This window comes from Pogonomyrmex barbatus, unplaced genomic scaffold (genome assembly GCF_055798465.1).
Source record: "Pogonomyrmex barbatus isolate J1 unplaced genomic scaffold, ASM5579846v1 scaffold5, whole genome shotgun sequence".
NCBI lineage: Eukaryota > Metazoa > Arthropoda > Insecta > Hymenoptera > Formicidae > Pogonomyrmex > Pogonomyrmex barbatus.
In genome coordinates this window covers 9,759,378-9,785,636 of record NW_028297149.1, presented here as the reverse complement: position 1 = coordinate 9,785,636, position 26,259 = coordinate 9,759,378, and the positions used below count along the sequence as shown (strand labels likewise).

Below are 26,259 nucleotides of genomic sequence, written 5' to 3'. Positions count from 1 at the left end.
AAAACTCTCTCGTTTCGAGATTACGAGCGTTCGGTGGAACGCACGGGGAGACGAGAGCAGCTCGTTCCTCGCGAGCGAGCGAGAGAGAGAGAGAGAGAGAGAGAGAGAGAGAGAGAGAGAAGTAGAAGAAGAGATACAGTAAAGAGAGAAAGAAAGAGGGAGATGGTTCTTTATATTTTCACGCCTTAACGCGATCGTTCGGGAGTTAATTACCGAGCTCATCGTACGCCATGCCGCTCGCTTGACCGTTCCTCTCTGCCCTTCGGGATAAATTTCGTGTGTGCGTATGAGATCTCGAGGGCTCCTTGAGAATGAAAAGAGATCACCGAGTTCTTGCACGTGAAATCGCAAGGCGGTTTCGTTCGTATGCGAACGTTCCGTACACGCGCCCGCACACGTTATCGCTGTCATAAAGTCCGTTATTACGGAGATTTTCCTGGCGTCGGAATGTCCAGCGTTTAAATATAGAGTCATTATAAACTAGCCGATCTAATCTGTAAGGATGATCCCCATGAGAGAGGCGATTAAAATTCACGATTTATAAAGGCGGCTCATAAAAGAACAATAAAGTCCTGGTGCGATTTTACGTCACGCAGATGGACGCGCAGCCGTGAGATGTAAGTAAAACTTCCCGCTCGTATCGCACAATTATTTCAGGTTTCCTTTAATACGCTACATTATAGCCGCAGCATGATTCGCGTATAGATATCCCGTCTATCTTCGTCATTGCCGTTTCCAGGCGCGAGATGAACGCGGAAGAAAATTAAGTGCGATGTTGTCCTGTTGCATTAACGGCATATTAATTACCTTCGTAATGCTCGCTTCGTGCATCGCCATCTCGCTCTTGCCACAATAATCCGCTAGGATTCAACGTTCTCTCTCTTTGTACCAACAACGTAATCGGGAGACTTTGAATTACGACTTGACCGCGTCGATATCAGCGCAGCGCCGCGCCGCGCCGCGCCGCGGCGAAGGAGATCCGCATTATCTTCCTTGAATTTAATCGAGCTTGTCCTTGCTGCCAGGAGGTCCTCAGCCCTTTCGCGCTCGCACATAAATAACCAGCAATAATTGCCGCGATGAACCAATAATTGCCGCGGCGCACTTTCTGCCGAACTTTACGCCGTTCGTTAGGCGACATAACTCGATACGTTCTGCCTTACGTCAAGCATCGTTAAGGGTCAACCGAGATTTAATTATCATCACAAACGATGAGACATAAAAATCTACTTTGATCTCTCTCACAAATGTTTCTGTCATCGTGTTCTGCTTCTATTTTATCATGTTTGTGCTCATAGTTTTAATCGCCGCGCATTAAGTTCTCTACCATTAAGTTGTTTCGGGTTTTACTGTTATCATATTTTACGGACTCTCTTTATAAGATTACTCGATATAAGCATAAGATGTAATTTAAACGTATTTTAAATGGACGTATGAATTGTGTGTTGTTTTATTAACTTCGTTGGTAGTTGGAAGGGTTAAAGGACCACGGCCGACTGTTTATAACTTCAGACAGTGCTACGTTCTTTTCTGGGCCACCCAGGCTTGCCCCGCGCAATATTACAAAGATTAATCAACGTGTCCGAGCATTAAATTCTTTTCTTCTGTTTGGTTCCTTGGAAGAGGAAGTGCAATAAGCTACGATAAATGTCAACAATTCTCATAAATCATGCTACGCCCGTATCCTAAAAGAAATATTCTTGAACGCTTTAATAGGATCTTCAATATTTCATTATGCAATCATATTAATATGACGTGAAAAAAATAATAATTTACATTAATATATTAAACAATAATTTTTTATTTGCGTTTGATGTCACGAAGCTGATATATAACTTGTTGAAATTATTATAATCCCGATTCTATCTATAATATATGTTATTCTCGAGGCCAAGTACCCGGGAGAAGCGACTTCTCCCATTTTCAGAGATCCAATAATATCGCTCTAGCTTTAGAAGATTATTCAAAATCCCTTGTAGCGCGCGATACGCAATCCTTATTTACGCGCCTTCGCGGCGTTAAATCAAGCGATTACCGACGGGCGCTCTATAATCGGGCGATCTAACGTGACCGTCGACCCGATTTGAGCGCAACGCATTCCAGGGTCCCTTCGAATCGCCTAGCCATCCCGATGATCCCTTTCTTCCCGCGAGGTCGGATCGAGATTGTTTAAGGCACGGTTACCCAACGCGTTGACCATGCCATCATAATTTCCCGATTTCCAAACCGCCTCACGGCGGGCACATCCCGATGTTGCCCCAGCCACCTACACCATTCTTGAGTCGAAGGTGAATATGCCATGGCTAATCGTAAGGTGTAAGGAAGAGGGACGCGCCATGGGTGCTTGAGGGGACTCGCATATGTATATGTTGCTCGGTCGTTTAATTTATGTCCATGTACCGGTGTTCGCTCCGGACTGTTCCGTTTCTCGCAGTCGTGGTATTTCGTCGAATAAGGGAAAGAGTGAGAAGTCTGGGAGAAAGTTCGTTAGGCGATTCATCTCGCTGATAAATGTAATTTAAGGTGTTGACGCCCCTTGCGCTGGAAACTCTCTCGGTCTTCGCCATCAATTCTCCCTGGCCTTGTAGAAAATGCGTGAACAAGGATTTTTTGTTACGATTATCTCATTTGGGTAATTGATATCAATGGTGTTTGATATTTGCGAAAGATCTATTTGTCGCAGGATCTTCTTATTTTACTTTAACAATAAAGTAGCTTCCTGACCTTGCCTTCTCACAGATAATTCCTGCGTGTCAACATTTCTGAATTGATGTCCGAGGCCTCTATTCGGAACACCGTCCATTTTTTATTCGCCGGCACATTTCAGGCAACATCTGTTCGTTCGTTTCCTTTTCTTGCGATGATACGAAGAGATACAGCGGAAGTGCTCTATTGTTAAATATGGTTGAGTGAAATTTGAATAAAGAGAAACAAACGGAATAATGAAATGTTTTGCCAGCTAAATCGACCGATTAACAACGTCGACATTGTCTGTTATTCGATCGCATAAATCAGATATTCCGCGAGTGACTTAATTAGGTAGGTCCTGATGAAAAGGATGAAGTCGATTAGCACGGCCAGGAAACGCGCGGCGTTCCGAGCGAGATAACGTGCATGCGTTGCGTGAATTTTCTGCACGCCCAATTATTCCATGCGCGTGCGCCTCTTGCGAATGCATATCTCGTCCGAATGAGTAATCGCTTTCGGTATCGAGACGAGGCGTTTGAGGTGTTTATAATTGAATCTGAAACATGGAGAGAAAAAAGAAGAGGGAGGAAAGAGAGAAAGAGAGGAAAAGCATATTGGTGGTGCAACGCATAAAAATTTTCAATCAATGGCGATATTAATTTGTGTGAGAGGCATATGATTAAAGACGCTTTAACGATCGAGAGCTGAATTATTCGTAGAATACCGACTTTTTTTTTCTTTCTTTCTTTTTTTTACAGAAAACTCCGCGTCTTTGATAAAAAATCGAGGTGTCGATTTTGTAATAATTTATGCAAGGATTTTACATCTCAGCTAATTTTACATTCGTTTCCTTTAACACTTTTCATTGCTTTTCATTGATCATCGCAGCGCCTTAAACTTCGTTCGGTCTCAAACTTTGTATCAATGCAAAACAACATGCGGTAATTTTTATTCAGACAGAAACAAACTCGCGGGATCGAGCACGAGGAAAGGGACACGAGTAAGATTCAGGCACCGTCCTACTTCGCGACTAATTAATGAACGTTGCTCCGATCAATTTACATTTACGAAGGTCCGCCAACACGAGCAACATGAGCAACGATTCCTTCTTCATGTTGCTCCTCGTGCCCGGATATTCAAGGGTGGGAGCGCAAAGGGGTGTAGCCTTCGTTAGCGCCTCGAAAGTCTGAAGAATTCCACGAGTGCATGATCCCGTTGAACAGCATGGAACCGTTTCTCGCTTCGTGTTCCCGTTTGTTGTATACATAATCGAGGATCGCACACACACACACACACACACACACACACACACACATCCGGCTTGCGCGTGTACCTCATTCTCGCGAAACAGTTCCGGAAACGGTTTTCATGAAATCGCCGTGCGATTTGACGGATTCGGTTGAAACATTTAAGGAAAGTATCGATCGCGCGGATGTTTAACTTTTAGACATTTCGTCGTGTTATTACGATCTCCGCCGCGTTTTACGATTGACGATTTATAGCGGGCACGGCCAATTTGTTAAAATAATTCCGAACGTTAATTATAAGCTACGGGGCCGGTGAAAAGGCGCTCGCCCGCTGCCTTTATCATCGTACCGCGTAAATGCCGCGGGCGCTGGAGAATGAGATTGCAACAGTCGTGTACCTTCCGAGAGCGGGAGTTGCCTCGAGGGGCAAGATCTGGGAACCATCGAGGCGAGGAAAAAGTCGAAACCGCCGCCGACGGATAGGTCCTTTGGTCGGTGAGACGCACACCTAGCCGGTAATCGTCATCGCGTCTTCGCGCAAATAAGATTCAGCCGCGAGGAATGGCGGCGGCTCACCTCCTTCGTCTCAGTGCGCAACTTCGAAAAAGGATGTTATTTTATCGCGCTCAAGGACCATTCGTGCGGCTCGCGGCTAATTTTGCGGTCGGCTAAACGACTCGCGAAGGGAGATGGCGAAGAGGAGGGCGGGGGAAAGGGCGCGAGGGACGGGGACGCGAAAGAGGGCTAAGGAAGAAACTATCCGGCGCGGTTTACGCCGAGCTCACTGCGGAGCCGCTGCGGAGGAAAATGGAAATTGCACCATCGTCCTTGAAATCCTTGCGCGCGCTGTACGCACGCAGTCCTAAGAATTCATCCATTCCTTCGAGTTCAATACATACGTATTTATGGGAATTCCAGGCACCGTCCCGAGAACCGACAAGTCGCGGCGTTTATTACTTACTTTATTTCGCTTAATTAAATTTAGAGGGCTAAAACTAATACAGTATTCGCCCGTAAAACCATCGTCTTCCCATCGTCGAAGGGCGCATATCCGCAGAACCGATAAAAATATTGCACATAGTTCTTCTTAGTTGCTTTATGAAGGATGAACGCGCGGCCGGTTATCGCCTCCACGAACTCCCCGGGATTCGGACTTGCGGATTTCGGTGGCTCTCAGCCGTCTAGATGTAAATTTCAGGTAGAAACCGCTCTCTAATCGCACGCCGATGATAAATCTGCCGTCGTTAATGAGTAAACAACTGCGTGACTATGTTCTCGCCAGTTATGAACGACCGAGCGACGAGAGAATCGACTTTAGGCGCTTTTAGCGAGAAAGGTAGGGAAAACGCAAGTTTCCAAGGCCGGAGATTATCTGAATCCTTGAACCTACAGAGCGCGACGACGGTGATCCTTCCTACTGGCCGACGTCACCGTCCTCTCCTCGCGCACGAATTGCCTCTGTGGTCGGACGTAAAACAATCAGCCGACAATTTTTTGGTCGTTTTCGTCCTTACTCGCTCCACGGCCGGCAACGATCAGCGACGTGCCTGACGATGGCAAAGGGCGACCGGAGATGGCCGGGGCGAGGAGGAGGAGAAGGAGACGAGAAACGAAAGGGGGATCGAAAGAGAGAATGAGAGAGAAAGAGAGAGAGAGAGAGAGAAAGAGAAAGGGAGAGGGAGAGGGCCTTTACGGGGCGCGCGATTAAAGTTTTTGCACACGGACGGGTGGCAGTCGAAGAACCGGGCGAAAGAAGAGCGTGCAAGAGGGAAAAATCAAGAAGGCCGAGAAGAGGGAGAAATCTCTCTCATGCCGCGGCATTTTACGCGGGGCACCGACGGATGTCCCGCGACCGATGATCGACAGATATGATTGGGGTCTCTCAAACTTGTAATTAGTCGCACGTCATGTTAGAATAATAACGCAACACACGAGTATCTTCTCTCTCTCTCTCTCTCTCTCTCTCTCTCTCTCTCTCTCTCTCTCTCTGTCTTTGTCTCTGGTTTTGTCTCTGTCGCTCTCTTCTTCGTTTTTTCCGTTAAAGGAAATACATCGGCGAGTACGCCGATTGGATAGCTTCGTTCCGTATCTTGGCTGCTCATGGCCGACGTTGTGGAGGAGCTATTACGGGCCAATAAGAAACGCGGCACAGCGGGACGATAGAAGGGCCCACGTGCACGGCATACATTATTCGGATCCTAAAACGAATCCTGGCGCGGTAACGCGAGGCGGAATATAGATCGGAGAGAGAGCCCGACTTTTACGACCGATTCATTAACCACTGATGGATCTCGTCAACGATACTACCGAATCCAACGAACCGTGATCCTCGCCGTATCCTGCTTCAGAAAGAGCCGATTCGTCTCGCCGCCGACTCCTCGTTTTAACGCGCGATACAGCAGGTTCAGAGATCAATAAACGATCGACCGTACAGTCCAACCAGGAATCGCAACGCGATCTACGTTATATAAGCGGCACGGCGCAAGTCAGAGAAATTGTTTTCGGACTTTTACGATGGATTAATTAATTGATGATTAAGTGATCGATAAACCTTATCACGTTTCGCATCTCATCACAAGGATAAATACTTGTGTCCGCGATTATTCTCGGAGTCATCAGCTCGCAAGTTAAATTTGGTAACTTTAATGCCAAATGTACCACCGACTGTGCCATTAAACACTCAGAGATTATTATATATTCATCGCGATTGGACTGAGAATTACGTAATAATTATCATCTCTTTGTTCTTTCATCACAAAGTTCTCGTGTTTTCTTATTGGTCCGAGATACAGACTTTATATCCACGATCTGCAGTTATTTAAAATTGCTACGTAATCTTTCCGAACACTTACTTTATACAATTCGCGGCGTGTCTCACGCGCGGAAGTCTCCCGACGATAATGAAAAAAGGGGGGCAGAGCTTATAACACGCGGATCTTTTTCGTGCTTTCGGTAGCGTTTAATCTCCGTGATTGCATATCCCTGTGTCCGGTATGAAAGGATACTTTCGTTCATCCGTTGCGCGATGCGTGAGGCCCGGCAAGGTGCAAACCTCATACACCTGGATCGTTACACCGTGAATCAGCGATTGCTTTTACGAAGCCAAGGATATTGAAATGGGGCTGGGACGGAGGGACGTCGAAGAGTCGATTTACGAAGATGAGGCGCGCACAGCTTAACTCGCGCGCGTTCTCCGCCTCTATCTCTCCACCGTCGTTTCCTCCCCCGCTTCCCCCCTGCTATCCCGGTGACGACCCCCGGTATGCCGGTTTCAGCGGTACGTCGATGATTATCGAGATGAAACGTAATTTTTGTATTCCTGCGTTACGTGCAAGTTTCTCTCGCTCACGACATTCCACGTCTGATGATTTCGCGCGCGCGACAGCCCCCAGTTTCATTCGGGATACCGCTTATCGCGTATTAATCGATAAATTCGCGTTCTTATCGCGCGTAATCGATATCGCGGGCCATGCGGTCCGGTTTTAACGGTCGTCGCGGACGGCGTATAGTGCAGCACGTTTGTAAAGCGCCGTACGTTCGGCGGAACATTGTCAGCGTTGCCGCGTTGACTGCAGCGTTACCGGTTTTCCCTTTCCGCCCCCTCGCGCATCTTACGCTGGCTGCGGTAACGAGAAACCGGAGTGATTACGTCGTAACGATGTCAACTTCTGGTCTTCTCTGGTCGGCGGGGCTCATTTCTATCTCCGCGCGAAAGTGCAATATCGCGGCGACGCGTATATTCTTTTCTCGAGCGTCTTCACTGCCTCCGGTGGAGGCACCAGAACGCGAGACAGGATAATAAAATATTATCGCGTCGATAAGGAATGTTGATGGGGTCCGGCGATAGTGCCCCGAGTATTCCTCGGAACGCGACTGCGGTGATTATCGACCGCCTAATAGACTCGTTTCTGGGTGTCATTCCTCAATATCGATACGCGTGATTGATCCCGCGCGCGCGATCGAGATTTCGTTGCCCGGCGATTTCGTCGATCTCCATCTTTGTGAACGCGTCCGTCACTAGCCCATTCATTACTTCCCATAAAGGGCCGATCTTATTTTTCCGCCGTTTCCATTGAATCTATTCACGCGGGATTAATAGGAGCTGTGACGGGCCAATCTAAATTTCATTCTGTCGCTGTGTCATCGCTATTTGTGACATCGCATTTTCATATTCAAGTCCGCGCACCAACGCGGATGACGTTGCACCATTGAGAATTCTACGATGATCGGAGACGCGCGTTTCAATCGCGGATGCCAATAATCCGTACGCAAGTCTGATATTCTCTTCTCAGCCACAAGTAAAATTGTAAAAGGATAACGAATTGCTCTAAGCTTGACTTACTTTATTCGATCGTTCACACGATCGTGTCTTAAATGAATGAAACGCAATAAGCGCAAGATGATTTCGTGATATAGAGTACGTTGCGCATAGACGTTGATACATAGACTACGTTGGCATTTCGTAAAAAATAGCCGTACGAGTGATATGACATTCCGGTATTCACGGCTGTCAATATCTTGCGACACGTAAGACATCCTGTTCCGCTTCGTCTCGCTACAATGGCGCATCAATGAGCGGCATGAGCGGGTCCGCGGAGCCTTAATAGCCTTCGGGTCCAGGAAGCAAATGAGATGAACCCCCTTATCTCACACGGACCGGTATTTGTCCAGAGCGGAGCGAGCCGATCGATCGTAATTGAATCTCTGCGCTCGTTCCGCCCCCTTTATCTTCCTCTCCCCCGTCGTTCCCCTTCCGCGTCTCGCGAGAGCCTCGCCGATCCAGAAGTTCATTCTACAGTCATCCCGTACGGGCCGCCCTTTCCACCGATATACGTTCCTTTTGATTTCGCTCCACTCGCGACCACGTGACTTTATTCTCTCGCTTCGGCAACGTGCATTTTTCCGTCTGCATATTGCAGACGGAAGGTTGGCGCGGCCCTGGATGCGGCCGCGCGGAGCACGTCTACGAGATTCGTGGAAGACGCAGAAAGGAGAACGAAGGGATCGTCGCGGTTATAAGACCGTAATCAGACGCAACATTGAGCCCGTTTCAGGCGGGAATTGGAAAGGTCCGAGAGAGAAATACGCGAGAAATAGAGAGGTGGAGAGAGAGAGAGAGAGAGAGAGAGAGAGAGAGAGAGAGAGAGAGAGAGAGAGAGAGAGAGAGAAAAGAGAAGAAAAGGAGCTGCAAAACTTTCGGTGTCGATGGCCGAGGTCATCGTGCTGTTTTTTTAAGCCGTTATTACGTCTACCGTGGCTGCCCAGCATCGCTGAACTCAACGACGCTAACGCGCGTCGTTGTGCTCGCGGTCGCCTTCTTACGGATCCTTTAATGGTCCTCTCGCTCATCAATGAGATATGTAAATGAGGACCGGGTCCCGGGATCCTATGCCGTAACCTTGATGCTAACGCGTCGCGTGATGCGATTGAGAAAGATATATTCTCGTTCGAGCGGCCTTTGATGGCGTGCGTAAACGCGAACCGGTGCGACCGGCGACTTATCGACGAGAGTCGCGTATTAAAATCTCGCAAGTCACTCGATAATTCGAGACGACACGACGCGACGATCGGAGGCGCAAGCGCAATTACAACGATAAAAACCAATTTCGGTGCGAACGGCATCGTTTTCGGGCATCCCGTCTCGCGGCGATCATCATCGAGATCGCGCGCAGAGTCCGTTCCTTCGTCGTCGTTCGAGGGAGATCGTTACTTGTTGAAGCTCCGCAATACGCGGATTACACGACGTCGGAATATTTAAAAAAGAACATTCGTTACTCCGTTCGATCGAAGATTCGCACTGGAGGCTAAATCAATTAATTTCATTTGCTTCAACGCGAGCCGCGGTGTAACTCGAGGTTTCATCCACGATGATTGTGACGTTATAAATTACGCGGCGCGGCCGCGTTCGTTCTCGAAAGGTTGACCCGACGATTAGAGGCACTAAACCGTGGCTTTGCTGTACAATCAACAGCTATTTGTTACTACGATAATTGCGGACTGTCGGGACGCGGTTCGTTCTGTCTACAAACCGTCCGCTGAAAATCGTTCTCGTGCCCGACACGTACTCGAAGTATCACAATCGATCGCGCGGCTCGTCTTCTTAGAGAAATTACAGTATCCTATCGTCGTATGAAAATGCATCACGTTTGTTATGATCATTTTCAAACGCATTTCTTAATATCGCTCGATGTAACAATTTTAATCTTAATTATTTTAAATATATCTTTATTTATTTTCGAGGTATTTTTGAAATAAAAATCGTGATTTTCATTTTGAAAGCTGAAAGAAGATAATTAATCCACTTACACATTGTATTGTACCGATTTCGATTATTATGGAAATATTTTATACCGATTATTATATGAGCTTAACTTTTTGCGAGCAGGGTGTACAGACTGTCGACGGAGTCTTTAACGAGTTAACGAGTCTGTTTTGCTGGATGACCATAAGCGCGACATGCCACGAGCTTTTTTTCTTTTTCCTTTCCCCTTTTTCCTCTCCTCACGTCCCGCGGGATCATCGTCGAGGGATCAAACCGGATCGATGAACGAGCTCATTGTTGCCGAGGCTCGAAAACGTGAGACGCCACGCCGGAACGTCACGGGTGTAAAGACGAACGCCTCGAGTATCCCAAGTCGAAGGCACGCGTGGCACGCGTGACATGAACGAACGAACGAACGAACGAACGAACGAATGATGCTTGCGTCCTCGTTGCAGCCTCGTGTCGCGGTCGTGAGATAAGTTCAGGGTGACGACGAGAACGCGCGATGATGTAAGTGCAGAGGATGTGCAGCTATGCGCTCAGTCATTCTCGCGCGTTCGTCGGGCTTGATGGTGCGACCGCGAACGACGTCGTATGTGCATGCACACGTCCGCACAGACGACTTACTGTCCCCATGCCCGGGCAGTTTCATGCGAATCCTGTGCAAGACGCTCATCTCGATCCGGCGAGACGGCAACCGCGGCCATTCGTCCTGCTAAAGTCGTTACGGCCGTTGCACCCTGCGGTAGATGTGGAATCGTCGCCGATGAGGAAACCCGAATGCTCAACCGCGCGGCTCGCTGTCGTTGTTGCTCCGTGAATCGAACATATATCCTCGACGATGCTCGACGGTATTATTATTATTATTATTATATGCGCGAGCTTAATTAAATTTACTAGAGCGCATTTGTAGCTTCACGTTTGAATATAATTAATTCTGCGCATATTTTCAAGATGGCTTTTTGTAAACGATACAGCGTTTAATTTCTCTCGAGATTATCGCAATCGGTGTCGGAGGAATCGCTTGATCGGTGAAATGATTTCCATCTTGGAAACGTTCGTGCGCGTCACAATATTGAAATCGTTCGGCCGGAGCATTCTCGGTTCGCGCGAGCGAAACATTCCGTTCTGAAGTAAGTACGCGTCGGAGGAACACGGGCCTGTATCGAGGGGAGAGCCCGACAGCTCGTTTCGCGATGCATGAAATGACTCGCGCCGATTCGTTCGCCGCGCGCTCGGCATATATATATATATATATATATATATATATATATATATATATATATATACGGCTCGCTATTACGGTATGCGCGTACGTACACGCGTACACTGGACGCCGGTACTCTGTTAGATAACCTCGACGGGTGGTTCGCAGCTCGCGTTTATGCCGAGCCAACAGGTAATCCCGTGTACGGCACGGACACTAAGTAGATACGCGCTCTTATCCAATAGCCGTAATACCGGCCAGGAGTGACTCGCCGGCGTCGGCGGTCACGCGCTCGGCTCGCAACGCTCGAGCGAGCGCGGAGGCTGCGCGCGGCCTCTCCCGACGGGGGTGCGCGCACACGCGTGCTGGCTATCATTGACGGACGAGTCACGAGATCGATTCGCGCGGATCGCGATTCGTCGACGTATCGCTACGCGTATCGAGAGATATTTTTGCAAAATTCAAGATCCCGTCGTACCTTTTCTTCGATTCTCGTGTAACGCGCGCGTACACAATTAGATTTTGTGAAAAATCAAATTTTATTACGCGCAACGCGCGATATCCGTACAATTGGGCTTCACGCTGCTCGCGATAGATTGACGTAGCTCGTATTAATATCCGCGCGGGGGACGGACATCTCCGGCGAGAGCATCGCGGAAGATTGATACGTGTGCAAAATTGATACAAGTATCCGACACCTCGCGCGAGTCGGTATCTCAGTGCCATCGCTATTTCTACCTACTATTACGAGATTTACGAGCGTGCAAAAAGAAGATGAGCCGCGCGCGCGGAGGTTTCAGACCCGCAGCTCCATAAGCGACTCCTGACACCATCGGCGTGGAATGGGAAGCCTCGGTAGCGCGTGAGATGGCATGAGTTAATCGCGTGCGTGCCAGCGCACTGCGAAAACCCGAGCGGCGATTTATACCTTCCGATCGGCATGGAGCGTCTAGGGAATAATTAAAGGAAGCGAACGACCGCGTGCCAGCGAGCTGCAGTGGCGAGCGCGCCGGTTGAATCGTTACTCATAGCCGCGATTCGTAAATGGCTCGAACTTTAATTGCGCGCGATTAGAATCTCACGCGCGTACTCGCTTCGGCGCGATTGCCACGGAGACGGTAGAGAGACTCTCTCGGATCGTCCTTATTCTTCCGCATTCTGACTTGGAACGAGTCGGGACAAACAAGTTACACATTTTCACGTTTTACGGGTTATATTTAAGAATATAAATTGAGATAAGAGAGTAAAAATGGTAATTAACGTAGATGAATGTGCAGGGCGAATGCCTTTTACTTAAGTCGCCTCGCAATCGTGATTGCGTTTCGTAACCGCAGCTACGCCGACAGAGTTAACGGTCGTGTAATAACTCTAAATCCGCGGCGTGCAAGAGTCGTCCCGACAACGATAAACAAGGCGTTTACGTCGCTCGAACCGCGAATCATAATTCTACGCTCTTGCGGGATTTCCTATCTGCTCGCGATAGTTGCGCGAGCACTTGGCGCGCGATAAAAATGATCCGCGGTTTTTCGCCCCGTCCCTCGTAAAACCGCGCATCCGCGTCTATTCGTCCGTCCGTTATTAACTTTTGTGCTATCTATGACCACCATTTTTACGCTGTCAGATCGAGTGTAGCGTTGAATCATTGAACTTCCTTGGGGATTTATCGACATCGCGTATGTACCAGCATCTTTGCGCGCTGCAACGTTGTCAGACTCCGCTCGGCTCGATTAACAGGCTCGTCGGCTGCATTTCTTCACGAAAATTGCCCGCCATATTTTTACCATATTACTTCATTTTTAAGCCACCTCCCACTCTCAGAACTCGTTGCCACCACCCATAACCGCCAGCTCCTTTTCGTCCGCCTTTCCCGCCTCGTTGCAATTTTCAGCGATGCCTTCCTCTCTCTCTCTCTCTCTCTCTCTCTCTCTCTCTCTCTCTCTCTCTCTCTCTCTCTTGTCTTCACTTGTCCTCCGTCGTTCGTTCGCACTCTTCCTTCGTTTCCCCTTCTGTTTCATCATCACCCTCTTTCCTCACTCCTCCTCCGTCGTTGTTGATTTCGTGGTGCAGCCTCCCTGCGAGTGGTCTCACCGCAGGGACGATCTCGCGCACCGCCATTTTACTTGCGTATCGTTCGCAAGGCGATCCCATACTCGTCTTTGTTGCTTCTCTCTTTCTTTCTGCCTTTCTTTCCTTCTCATTGCCCCCTCGCTCTTCTTCCTTCTTGATGTACCTTCTCACACCTTTCGACTTCTTTCCGTCGCTGTCATTCTCTCTCTTTTTTTCCATGAAAATTGCTCACCTCTATCCCTACTCTCCCAGCCTAATCTCGCAACACCGTACCTGCTATCGCTCGATAATGACTGTTACCGGTTGATGCTTCGTATGTATACTCGCGTGAATACACGTGAGTACTCGCGGCGGTCTCGAGGCGAATACAATCGGCGACGCGATCAGCTGGAACCCGTGGCCGAGCCACCGCAAGATACGAGATACACTTTTTGCGTCAATATTTGGAACAATTTTGAAATAATGATCGCCATCTTCATGCCAGGAGATGCGCATGGGATATCGAGGGTGTTGGACGGCTGCGATGCAGAGGAAAAGAGCAGCTGAGAGAAAGAAGAGGTAGAGAAGGAGGAGAAGGAGCAGGAGGAGAACTAAGAGGAGGAGGAGAAGGAGAAGGAGAAGGAGGAGGAGGAGGAGGAGAAGAAGAAGGAAATGAGAAGAAATGAAGAAGAAAAGAAGAAGAAAAGAGAAAGTAGAAGAGAGAGAGAGAGAGGAGGACTGGACTGCCTCTACGGGCAACTTAATGAGATCACGCGTAACCGAAAATTGTCTGACGTACCGATTTTATTGGAACGTCCGTCGGCCACGCAAAAATGGTGCCCGTGGGCCGAACTGGTAGCGCACAATGTAGACGTCCATGATGATGTCCGGGATGATATCCCTTCCCGGCGTGAAGGAATCTGCCGCGTGGTACCGGGCCCGGTGCGCGTTAATAATACACATTCGCGTACGTACGCTCCTCGTGATCGCCGTTGTCATGACGTAGTCCCGATGAGTCCAGCTCGACCTGATGAGATGGCCGCTAACCGAAAATCAGTGTACGGCGGCACTGTTGATGGTAGTCGAGGGGAATACATTGTACGAGCGAGAATGGTCCCGCGCTGAGTTAATTGGAAGTTCACGGACGTTTCAACGTGGTAATGATAGCGTTTGTACCGATCCCTCATTCACGTCCGTCCAAGTCGAACCCCGGTTGTACAATCGAAAGTCGTTTCGGCCGTTACTCGCCGCTTTCTTTTTCCTACTTTGTTGCAATCTTTTCGCAAGAATGGGTAATCCCGCTTACCGCTTCGCCTCGTGACACGTCGTACGATCGAGGAGATTGGATCCCACACTGTACTGCACACAGTGCGCGATAATAACATTCTCACGTTGCTTCTTTTTCGCGCGTCAGCGCGAGAAGAATTATACCTCCTCTTCCCCTCCCTTCCCCCCCTTCCCCCCTTGCGTGATTCTTCGATAAATTAACTTATAAACATCGTAATACGTGTCAATACATAGCTTTCGCTAGTTTCTGCCTGTAGAATTCCGTTGATTTGTGAAACTTTAACCTTTCCTTTTCATCGCACAATCGAAGGGAGTAATCGTTTCTCAATCCGCCACGCTAACGTGTTGTGGCATGCGGCAAGTGATCATTATTCAAGTACTTATCGCGACTGCTACGTAAAAAGCATCGGTGCCCCGAGAGCCTTACATTTTACTCTTCGTAGACCCTCGCCGTAACTGACGTATTCGTAACACATTGATGCGCGTATAAACGCAAGGTACACGCCGAGTATGTCGTGATGATACGCATTTGCTCAGCGGCCCATCTTCCACAATCGTCCTTGTCACACTGGCGTTGTCTCGCGACAACCGGTAGTTTCGTCTCGACGAGCCACGGCTTGCTACGATCGGAAGGCACGATAATATTGTACCCGCGGTATAGATGGTCCCCAAGGATTACACGGATGACCAGTGGTGGGGCAAACCGCTGCGAAATGAACGATATTGAGACAGCGGTCGTTACGTAGAAGATCCGACTTGTTTGCGGCAGCTGCTGATAACAGCCGTTCCATTAACAGTATGGCTGCTACAATGGCGGGCAGGTTACACGTCACGCTGACAGATGATTTGTCAGCGTGCATTCGAGCGATCGCGAGCATAGGAGGTCAGTTTCCTCGCATCAGATTTGCTTCCCCGCAATGTTGTTATCCGACGACTGACAAGAGGAAATCACGGCGACTGTTGTCGTACGTCCGTTGCGCTACCTGAAAAGAGACAGAGCTGTCGCCAACATTCCGCGTGAACACATTCGCTATAAAGATCGCTCGACGCGAGATGAAATCGTAACGTGGTGCGCGCCAAGACATTCGCGCGCGCGCGCGCACGCGTGCGATTGATAGTTCTGCAACGTCGGCATGCTTATTTGTCGCGCGTGGTTGCGGTAAAAGCTGCAGAGACGTCGTCGAAGCGGCGAGATACTTGCCGCTCGCGATTATCGGTTAGCGGAAAAATGCTTACGACATTTATGACCACTTCATTATGCTTTTGTAAACGTCGCGAGCGCGAGTTGTCCCCGATCCGTTTATTTATTTGGATTCCTTTATGCGCGCTAAGTCGAAGCTGTCATTAACGATTAATTGTTCGGTCTTAGTCTCGCGCGATTTTGCAATATATTGACGGTTTAAACATACGCGTCAAGGGATACTTAACGTTCCGCAACGTCCGAGCCGCTCTAATCATTCGCTATCCGCGCTCATTTCACGCGTGGCGTTCTGTAATTTTGTCTCGATGGCTCGTAGCGCTCGGAGGGTGCCGATTACGAGCTCGCAGCCCGATACGAGAGCAAAGAAGCACGAAGCACGATGATCTTCGTCAGAAATGAAGTGGAAAGAATGATACTCTTCCGACAGTGGAATCGAACCACAAGTACCGCGATGGCGGCGGGTAAGAGATATACTTCGAAAAAAGAAGAACACCGGTTAACCGGAGGTGAACGAGGACCTTTGTGTCGCGTTGGCTTTTTGCGATCTGGTCTTTTTTTACGGTCACACGGCCGCCATTGGGCAAAAGACGTATATGCGAAGCGATCGTCGTAGCCATCGGGCGCGTTCGAGCATAGCGTAATTGTTTCGAAACCGAAGTCTGGCGAATTTTATTTTCTCTCTCTCTCTCTCTCTCTCTCTCTCTCTCTCTCTCTCAAGTCCTGCCTTTCCGGTCGGCTTCTCACTATCGCAATCAAGTCCGCTTAAATAATGGCAAAAATCGATGCGCACGAATTTCAATAAACAATAGAAGAGAAAGATTCTTGCGTCGCGTTTTTCTCCAAGCATTACAACGCTTACGTAACGATTTCGCGAACAGAGATCAAGAGAAACTTGACGATCAGAGCGAAGAGCAATACAAAAAAAATATAAAAAAAAAAATGAATTCTTATAGCTTCTCACTCATAGCTATGGTTTCATATAACGAACACAGTTTTTACTTATAAAGGAAAAAAAAAAATAATTTATTGCGTACGATTTCCGTCTCAATGAGATGATATTTCGACAGCTCGTAAAGAGTGCGTAGAGAACACCCGCGGTAGAATAATGACACGTATACGCGCGACGATATAACGCACGGATCATAACTATGAGCAAGTTTTAATCATCGTACCGCGGCTACCTCGGCGTGTCTACTACCGTAAGATTGGCCCCCGGCGAGACCGTATTATTTATGCCTCCGTCCAACCAAATGTATACTCAGCGCTTGTATATGCCCTCGCGCGTATGCTCACTGGGCCCTCGCTTTCTCCCTCCCTCTCTCTCTCTCTCTCTCTTTCCCTGAGCAAGCAGCATCGGAAGCCCACGGACGAAATGCGCGAGAGACGGTAATATACATAATGGCAGGTTATGCGCGAAGTAATCATAAGCCCGACTACTAAAATTTGCGCGAATGCGTCCTTCGGCGCTCGAGAACTCTCGAGAGGCGAGAGAGTTACCTAAACGCTCTCGCTCGCGCTTTTTCAACCGCCATCGATATACGATCGCGTTAACAGTCGAAGACATCTCGGTGAGAGGCGAAACGTGGCCGGCTCGTGGCTTCTTCCCGTGCTTAATTGTCCCGGGCTGAAAAAGATCGTCGTGCGCCGCGGTATTCCGCCGCTATTAGCGGGAATATCCTTGGAATGAAGAATCGGCGTGAGGAGATACGCCGCCTCTGCGTTGACTATGATTTATACCGCTTTTTATACTGGTGTTAGCAGTGCTCGATCACCACCATGTATGGGTGATTTCGTTCCAATGTGCGCGTTATGTCACAGCAGCAGACGAAAAGTATTCGAAATGTTCGAGCAGTAACAGCTTTATTAATCTCATAACTGTGATATATTTTTATATTCCATTTATATTTATTTATTATAAAATCAACGATAATCAACCGTGGTTTTATTATAACAAATTTTTTTTAATAATCGCTCTAGAACCCGTTCCAAGTTTTTGTATCGAGTTCACATTTTGGATGTTTCCGAGCTCTCGGACACGGCCCTCTTCATGGTCTCGATCGTGTTGATGAGAAGATTTCGGTCATCCGGTATCGCGGAAGCATAACGCTACGTGGGGGTAACGTAACGATCGAGTGGTTGCTGGGTATGGGGTACAACCGTACCCCGGTGGGTAAGACATGGAACGCCGAAGGAGGCAGAGGTAGGCAGGCGAGCAGAGTGGTAGTCCTCGGTGCTGCCTGCGTTGCCGTACCATATTATTAAGGCGGCCAACCGGTGTGACGCTCCGCCATCTCAGGAGCCAATGGGACCGCGTCTCATCGCGGCAGGAATGCGTCCACTCCCCTCCTCTCCGCCGCTCTTTCTTTCGCCCTCCGCGAAAAGCAGTCCCCCACCGTTTCCGGCACGCTCGACGAATTCGCCGGCAGCGAAATCGATCGCCGATTACCTTATCTCGACCACCCGCCCCTCCCGGCATGATTCCCGAATCTTATTAACTCTCAAGTCGCGCGACTTCCGCTCCCTTGATCGTCTCGACCGACAAGCCACCAAGAATTCGCAAACACCTTCATTCACGTCAGCTTTTCTCTATCAAAGTGCTTGTCAATCATTATAAAGGCGTTCACGTTTTTTTTTTTTTTTTTTTTTTTTTTTTTTTTTTTTTTTTTTTTTTTTTTTTTTTTTCTTTCGTTACGGCCTTCCTCGAATGAGTTCGGGTAAAATGTACGAAATAAATGGACCGATTCAGATGCAATACGGTTAATTTTCATTTAATTTTATTATAGCGTGAAAGCACACCGACGTAATCGATATACTTCTTTTTACGATATATCGAATTGAAAGGTAGAAATAAACTGGATTATTAATTGAAAAAGAGGGCGGTTTCATTCACGTATTGTTTAAAATATTCGAATGCACGTGATAGTAATCATACAAAGTTGTATTACTCCAATTATTTATTACGATATAAATCTTTAAAATAAGAGACAGGTAATTACATACGTGTCGCGTCAATGTGTTCGGATTTGATACGCGCGTCCATCCCGTTGCTTGAAAGAAAACCGATCGACTGCCACCCATTTTGGTGCTCTTTCGTGTACATCGCGGTGAGAAGAAATCGTGGAGGCTCTCAATTAACCGACGAAATGCTCTAAAATTAAAGCGCCCGGAGGTTAATGCGATACCTCCGCAAATAAGTTCCGAGGACTAATTTTGGGGAGAATATTGGTCTTCCTTCCAGAAAGAGACGGATACCTGGAATCCATCGTTTCCTTCGAACCTGGATTATCACTACTCTCGATTAGTCAGGGTGGCTGAACCCATTCCACCTGACGAACCAGCCCGTTCGCCTCTTCCAATCACGATCTTAATAACCGCGCACGGCCGAAAAGAGAACGAAGACGAAAACGACGAGGAATGACGGAGATGACGACGATGACGACGATGACGACGACGATGACGACGACGACGACGACGACGACGACGACGATGACGATGAGGAAGAGAGGAGCTGAAGTTGATAAAAGTTGGTAAAGATGAGGAAGATAGAGAAAGAGGAGACAAATAAAAGAGAAGAGGAGCGGCCGGATCGTCCGAGGCGCGTAATAACAACGACCAGAGCCCTCCCGATCTTCGTAGACAATTTACGAGGGCAAAGTGGGTCATAAATGTAATTACGGCTAAATTATGATTATATAGCTACCCCTTTGAGGACTGGTTCGTCTGTCTGTCTGTTTTCGCGGAGAGGAGGGCGGCAACGGCGGCAGGCACGATATTTTCGACGGAAGTCTCCTTTCTTCGAATGTCATACGGATCATACGGATTGTTTCATTGTTCTTTATTGCGAGAGAAGAAGCTTAATCTTTTGTCGACAATGACTTGCAATTGTATGCGGCTTCTTTTCGTCAATGTCGCGCCGATCGATGTAAATGTACGTTAGTTATCCGCATAAAAACTGTCGGGTTATACTTATAAGTGGACTCACTTCGAGACTCGCCCTTTGTACTCGAGTCTTGTTAATCGATATATACACGTCACGTACGTGAAGACCTGGTGGAGATTGAAAGGCGAGGAAGGAGGAGGAGAAGGAGGAGGCGCTGTATGCGCCACGAAGCACAAGGATCCTTATTAAAAGTAATTCCCATGCGAGCGCGGGTCCCTCCCCAAAACCCACCCACCTCTTCCCCGTTCGATTCTCCGTCAATTAAGAGGGGCCCGCTCGATCCGCCGTGAATCCAATTGGAAATAAAGATCATCCTCGTGCTTTCCGACGCTTTCGCGAGCTTTCGTAATCATAGAGTTTCGCGATATGCTTATTAAATCGATCATCGGGGGCAGTTGCGCCGAGACACAACCCCGGAGGGTTTTTTCTCTTTCTCGGCTTCTCTCTCCCGTGCCTCCTATCTCGTTCGCCGTCTCTTTCCTCCGAAGAATCCGTGCTGCTTCACGGTCATTACGCATCGCGCTCACGAACGCATACGAGACATCGAACGCGAGCCATCGTAACTCGGCTCTGTCCGCTTTCCGCTTAGACGAGATGCGCGATGAGTCGATGCCGGGAGGTCGATGCCGTGATCCTTCCGCAAGTTCGTGCGTTCTATTCCGCTGAATCCGAAATATCGTTATTTATTAACCCTTGAGTCCCGTAGCTGTTTATGGAATACTTGTGTGGTAGGCTATTATATCTAATCTTTGCAAATATTTGCAAATATTATTTCTGAATTTTATTTTAACGCGACACTGATTATATATTGAGATAGAATTTTATCTAATGTTCAAATTTGACGAAAATTGATGTGCCAGACGTAGCATTTAAAAGAGTTAATTCGCACGAAGTTATCTCGCATGCCTTGGCTAGTGGTCAATGTGAATGTTCATCGCGCCGCCACCGAAGGGCACAGTCAAGATCTCGTCTTTAGTCTGGCGTCTTTGCTACTGCGGGACTCCGTGGGTCAGGGCCGGAGGTCGAGCGTGATTTTCCTGGCCCACCGTGTGCTGCAACCGCGGCCACGCTTCGTTTCCTCCCGATGAATCGCTTCGCCTATTCTTCGCCTCCCTCGCTCGCTCCTCGTTGGCGATAGATGATAACGGCGATAACGGAAGAGATCTGTAAAACGAAACTGCGTTAAATCGAAATCCACTCGAATCCATAAATTTTCAACGAGCTTTTCTTTCATTTTACATTGTAAACAAAACTAGATATGTAAATGTTGCATTTATTTTTATAGTCGCTTTGCACAATTTTTTCAAATATCTTTTATTAACACAAAATAACAGTTCAAGCAGATCGGAACAGTAAAAGCACACAGGAAACTAGATTTTTGCAATCTGTCATTAGTTGTAATATTTTTTTTTTTTTTTTTTTTTTCATATTTATCTTGCAAATCGAGAAAGAATTATTTTGGAGATACTCTATGAGGAAGACCCCCACGAAGATTCGGCAAGATACGTCGTCGCCACCGAAGACGTTAATGTGACGCTATAGCTGCGCTACGAACGCAACAGGAGGTTCTGCATTTGCTACCAGAGCCGCCTTTTTATGATTATTTGGCGGCGTTATTGCCGCTTGACCCGCCATTAAGCGGTTAAACGGGCCGAGGCGGGAGAGAGCCCCGGCCGCGCTCTTTACGACAGGGACACTCGCTTCCGACGAAGACGAGAGGTCAGCCGGGTGGGCCCTATCGGTCCTTGTACCTAATTCACCCCGTACCTTCGTTGTCACGTGAATCGATTGACTGGAAGGCATCCGAGACGCTAACGTGTCGAAGAATTACTTCGTTACGGTTATTTCCCTCCGTAACTTCTCTCCTCCTACCTTATATAGAAAGAAAAAGAAACTATTGACGGGCAATGCATACAAAGCAATTATATCGCACTATTATTAACTTTTGCTTGAAGCGTTATTTAAAAGCTGAATTACTTTGCACTCTCCGCCTTTAACTGGATCATTTTTTTTATTATTTTTTTTTTATTTTTTTTTTTTATTTAATACACACGACTCGTTCGCAAGTCATTTGTGATTCATTCGCTCGATTCTCGCTCTATTTGGCAAGGGCAACGTGTCTGCGCGTGAAATTGCAAAAGCTCTTAGCATCATCGTGATATTGGCGATTCGTGTCGCAGCCGCTCCTGGTTGTTGTCGTTCTCTCCGTCCTGATGTCGCGACGGCGCGACGGAGACAACAACACCGTCGGCTCTCCGCCTTAATTCCATTTATCGGTTCGCCATTTTTTTCGCGATCGCGGCATACATTAAATCACCGTTGCAACACGTAAGCCTCGCGGATGTACGGTTAGGCCCATGTTTCATTCATGAGCCATAAAGCTCCCGAGGACGGTGGCGTGGACGCGGGACTATGCGAAAGAACCGCTTCGATCGCTACTTTCTCGATCTCTCGCGCGAGCGGATTTTACATGTTTGTGAGCCAGCCGAGCGGACACGCGCGCGCGAAAACGGTACGCGCGATGTTCCATCGTTTTTCAATTATTCCGAGAATTATCGGTCGCGTGCGATGTCTCGACGCGAGATAATGTGACCGGTGTGGGTGCGCCGAGAAATACCCCGGGCGCTTGCGGAGGGTGATAACGGGCGATCGTAATCGTAAGTTATCGATGAATGGCTATTGAATTGGAATTAACCGGGAAAGTTACGGTGATTTTAGTTACGCGAGGATCGGGTAATCGCGCTTTTGCTCCCCGTAGAATTCTACATCTTTCGTGAGACTTACTAAACAGAAGTAGCTGGATTTTAACGTTAAGTGCTCGCATAGATTCTGTTATTACGCAAGCAAAACATGACTTACATCGTCGTTCCGGCTAACGACTCAATTACCATCTCGTGCCGGACAGACGTAAGTGCGTAACCACGGAAATCAGCCGCGCCGACTGCTCTTCTTTTACGATGATGCGGCGCGATTTTCGCGTAAAAAGCCGCGCAACGCAACGGCGGCCGGATGAGGTTGGATGACGCGAGATGCCCGTCAGTGGCATCGCCCTCGCGGAAAAGGGCCGAGTAATACCCGGCGATATCGTCGCTCATTGTGGAAAACGACGGTGCCCGGATACGGGAAGATGAATTCGCAATAGTTCTCTTCCCCGGTGGCTAACCGATGCACGGCCTGTCTTATTTGCATTCACCCGGGAACTCGAGCGCGGAGGTTGCGAGCGAGGAGCACACTAGGAGAAAGAGAATGAGAGAGAAAAAAATCCTTGACTCACGTCGTGTGTGCATTCGTTTGTAAGATCGGCGCTTCTCTCTCGCCGATCGCGTTGTGTCGCGTCACATCGTTTCCACGCGCTTTCATGAGAGCGCCCTTTATTCCAACGTGATGTCCAACGAGAGAACGTACGAGAGGTTTCTCCTTCCTCATTCCATCTGGAACTCCGTCCTCTCCGCGCGATGAGAATCGCGCTACCTATTCTATCCGGTTTCTCTCGTTGTCGGGGCCATTTCGTGAAGATATCCTTTACACGAGTGGGCAATCCAAGAGGTAATCCTAAGTAACCGATCCTGCCCGGTAGTACATGCGACGTCGCTGATGGTCCTTGTTGTTATTGTTAGCTGCCACGGTATTCCCTGACGCTTCTTTCGCGGCATGAGCGAGGGGGGAGCTTCCTGAAGACTCTTTCGGACCGGAGAAGACCGAACGGAAAAGAAGAAAGAAAGATGGAGAAAAGAATAGATGTAACATAAGCCCGAGCCTTATAGCAACGGTCAGCTCCGGGTTCGTCGTTTCGAGTTACTACATGAATTACTCGCACCGTGACCTATGACGTGATTCCGGAACCATCCGCGAGTTCTCTTATCTCGCCACCTTTCCCGTTTTCGTGGCTTCCCTCGTAAACTCCGTTACGACGATCCGCTCCCGCGCTTACCGCTCAGCCGAGATCGATGATGCGATACGTGACCAGGTCCACAGAATTCCGTCGGATTCCTCGTTTGATACTCAGAGGTCCCCCGCAATATCTTTGATCGCAGTTAATAGAGGTATGGCCATTGTTCAGGTAGGTGGATATCAACAATAAAATCTATATGAAACAAGTTAATCGGGTGAACGGTGATCTATGATTAAAGTTTTAACGGATCTTCTCTTTTATATATATATATATATCCCAAAAGAAATTGCGGTCGCAAGCGCTATATCCGGGATCATCGTTTGTCCTTCGATGTGGAAAAATTATGGCGCTGCCTCGCGGTGGAAGCAACGCGTGAAGGAACTTCCAGTGTCGGCCGGGGGAAGAATTCAAGGCAGATGGACGATGATGGTCGATAGTTTAAACGACCTCAGGCTTCGGATGAGTTTAAGGAAGACAAGTGCAGCGGGGGAGGCGAACGGCTATACGCGAGCGAGACGGCGAATCTTATCGAGATTCCTGGCGGCCTTGCCCGTCGATTTATCACTCTCGCATAATAGGCCCGCGCGGAGTGAATATTCCGGAGCTCGCAAAGAAGAAAGATCATCGTTCTCCTTCCCACTGTTCCTCTGGGACGAGGAACCCGCCGGAAAGGGTGGCGTTGAACGCCTCATTCTCGTGACTCGCTCTTTTCTCATTGTGAGAAACTCGATCCAATCTTCCGGCTGGAATCAATGTAGAGCGCACAGCGCATTTGTCTACCGTCTACCCTTAAAGTTACATTTCGCAGTCGGTTCGAGACTTCCTCTCGTCGTTCGTACATTTCCCGCGGCCAGAAACTCGAACTCCTCTCCTCTCCTCTCCTCTCCTCTCCTCTCCTCTCCTCTCCTCTCCTCTTCTCTCCTCTTCTCTCCTCTTCTCTCCTCTTCTCTCCTCTCCTCTTCTCTCCTCTCCTCTCCTCTCCTCTCCTCTCCTCTCCTCTCCTCTCCTCTCCTCTCCTCTCCTCTCCTCTCCTCTCCTCTCCTCTCCTCTCCTCTCCTCTCTTCTCCTCTCCCTGTCGAAGAGCCAAAGGCGAACCGGATACCGGAGCCATTCGCCATTCGCGCAAGTCGGATCACCCTTGATCATCCACGAGAAGTCGTGATGAACTGGGCCTTCGGGAATTTTTCTCGCATTGTCGCGTATCTGATTACAATGGACGGCGAAAGAGAATTCGCTTCTGGCAGAATATCTCTTACGATTGTGAGTGCGCGGTCGTATCGATAATTATTAATAATAAATTTATTATTTATACTTTTCCAAAAATGATAGAAAATGAATTAAAAAAAAAATATGTATATATATTCTCATGTAATCTATGATAACTATTATGTATCAAGCTGTTTCAATCTGGCTTGTACATCTTGATAGCGCCCGTTGAAGCTGAATGGTAAGGTGCTGATGGGAAAAGGAGTTTTATTACACTCTTTTTCAACATCCCATTGGGTCCAGCCTGGTCACAAAAGTGACAGCGGCAAAAAGCTTGCCGTCCAGTTTAAAGGCGATAAATATCAGATGCAATATCAATGCGCACGGTATGCATCTCGCCGAATGGCCTTGCGGTCGACGGCCATCGCTCAACAAGATTCTTGATACGAATAACTCGGCTCAAAGTATAAATCGCAGGAGGAGGGTACCGTAAAAAGTGTATAACACGATCGAAACTTGATATTCCTCGAAATCTCGCCCTCTAAATAAATCATTTCCATTAAGTTTGACGTTGAGTCCACCGCGAGATAAATACGATGACTGATGAGCGCGCGAAAAATTCGCCGACCTTCTGCTTGCTCGCGAGAACAATTTCGATCTCGCGTCGATGTCGATGCGCATGAGCCCTTCGGAAGAGGAGTAGTAGAAAACGAAGGAGGAGGCAGATGGAGAGGACGAGAGGATATTCCAGCTCGGATTCTCGTAGCCCCGGGGGTACCAGCAATGACATACTGACAAACCCAACATACGTAACTTCGCCGGTTGTCTTCTCCCGCTTTCATGCCCGTCCGCCCTCTGTCCACCTCCTCCCCGTCCTTCTCGGCGAACGGCCATATTTTTTTGTGCCCCGCAATTATTCGACTCAAATTACCGGTCCGGGTTGTAGTCGCGGAAAACTTATAATACCGCAACGCTTCGTACTCTCCGAGGTGGAGTATCGGTGTTGCCCGTCGGCGTAATAAAAAGGTCGCTTCAAATACAACCGTCGAATGCTCGGTCATGAGAGCTCAGTACGGAACACCGTATCGTATTGAAAAAAAAAAAGAAAAAAAAAAAAAAGAAACAATGTAAGGAATTCTTCGATACTCGCCCTCTCGTGCATGTTCGTGCCGATTTACATAGAGTAACGTGAAACATTTTTGCGGCAGCTGAACGTGCGCACCGATATCAATTAGAGAGGCAGGTGGCTAGAGGAGGTGCGGCGATTTCTTCTGACGTTGCAT

At 48.2% G+C, this 26,259-nt stretch overlaps 2 protein-coding genes across 18 annotated transcripts in view; one reads left to right on the top strand and one right to left on the bottom strand.

Annotated features, from left to right (window-relative positions):
• ds (dachsous cadherin-related 1) overlaps positions 1 to 26,259 on the top strand; it is a 305,901-nt gene that overhangs the window by 150,779 nt on the left and 128,863 nt on the right. For 3 of the 11 annotated variants that reach the window (XM_089081637.1, XM_089081629.1, XM_089081635.1), the window contains exon 1: positions 10,776 to 11,048. The exons of 6 other annotated variants lie outside the window; for them this stretch is intronic. Coding sequence is in view for 1 of the 5 variants with exons in the window: in XM_089081630.1 (XP_088937756.1) it covers positions 23,924 to 23,938 (15 nt within the window). In the remaining 4 variants the exon portion in view is untranslated. Of the gene's footprint in view, positions 1 to 10,775; positions 11,049 to 23,495; positions 23,939 to 26,259 lie in introns of those variants that run through there. 2 more of the 11 variants (XM_089081638.1, XM_089081630.1) reach the window with 2 other exon arrangements.
• The window catches only part of LOC105427464 (uncharacterized), a 41,263-nt gene continuing 29,920 nt past the window's right edge, over positions 14,917 to 26,259 (bottom strand). For 5 of the 7 annotated variants that reach the window (XR_016140390.1, XR_016140387.1, XR_016140386.1 and 2 more), the window contains one exon: positions 20,647 to 21,042. Coding sequence is in view for 1 of the 7 variants with exons in the window: in XM_011639201.2 (XP_011637503.2) it covers positions 20,868 to 21,042; positions 23,153 to 23,304 (327 nt within the window). In the remaining 6 variants the exon portion in view is untranslated. Of the gene's footprint in view, positions 15,721 to 20,646; positions 21,043 to 23,152; positions 23,305 to 26,259 lie in introns of those variants that run through there. The other 2 variants (XR_016140385.1, XM_011639201.2) reach the window with 2 other exon arrangements.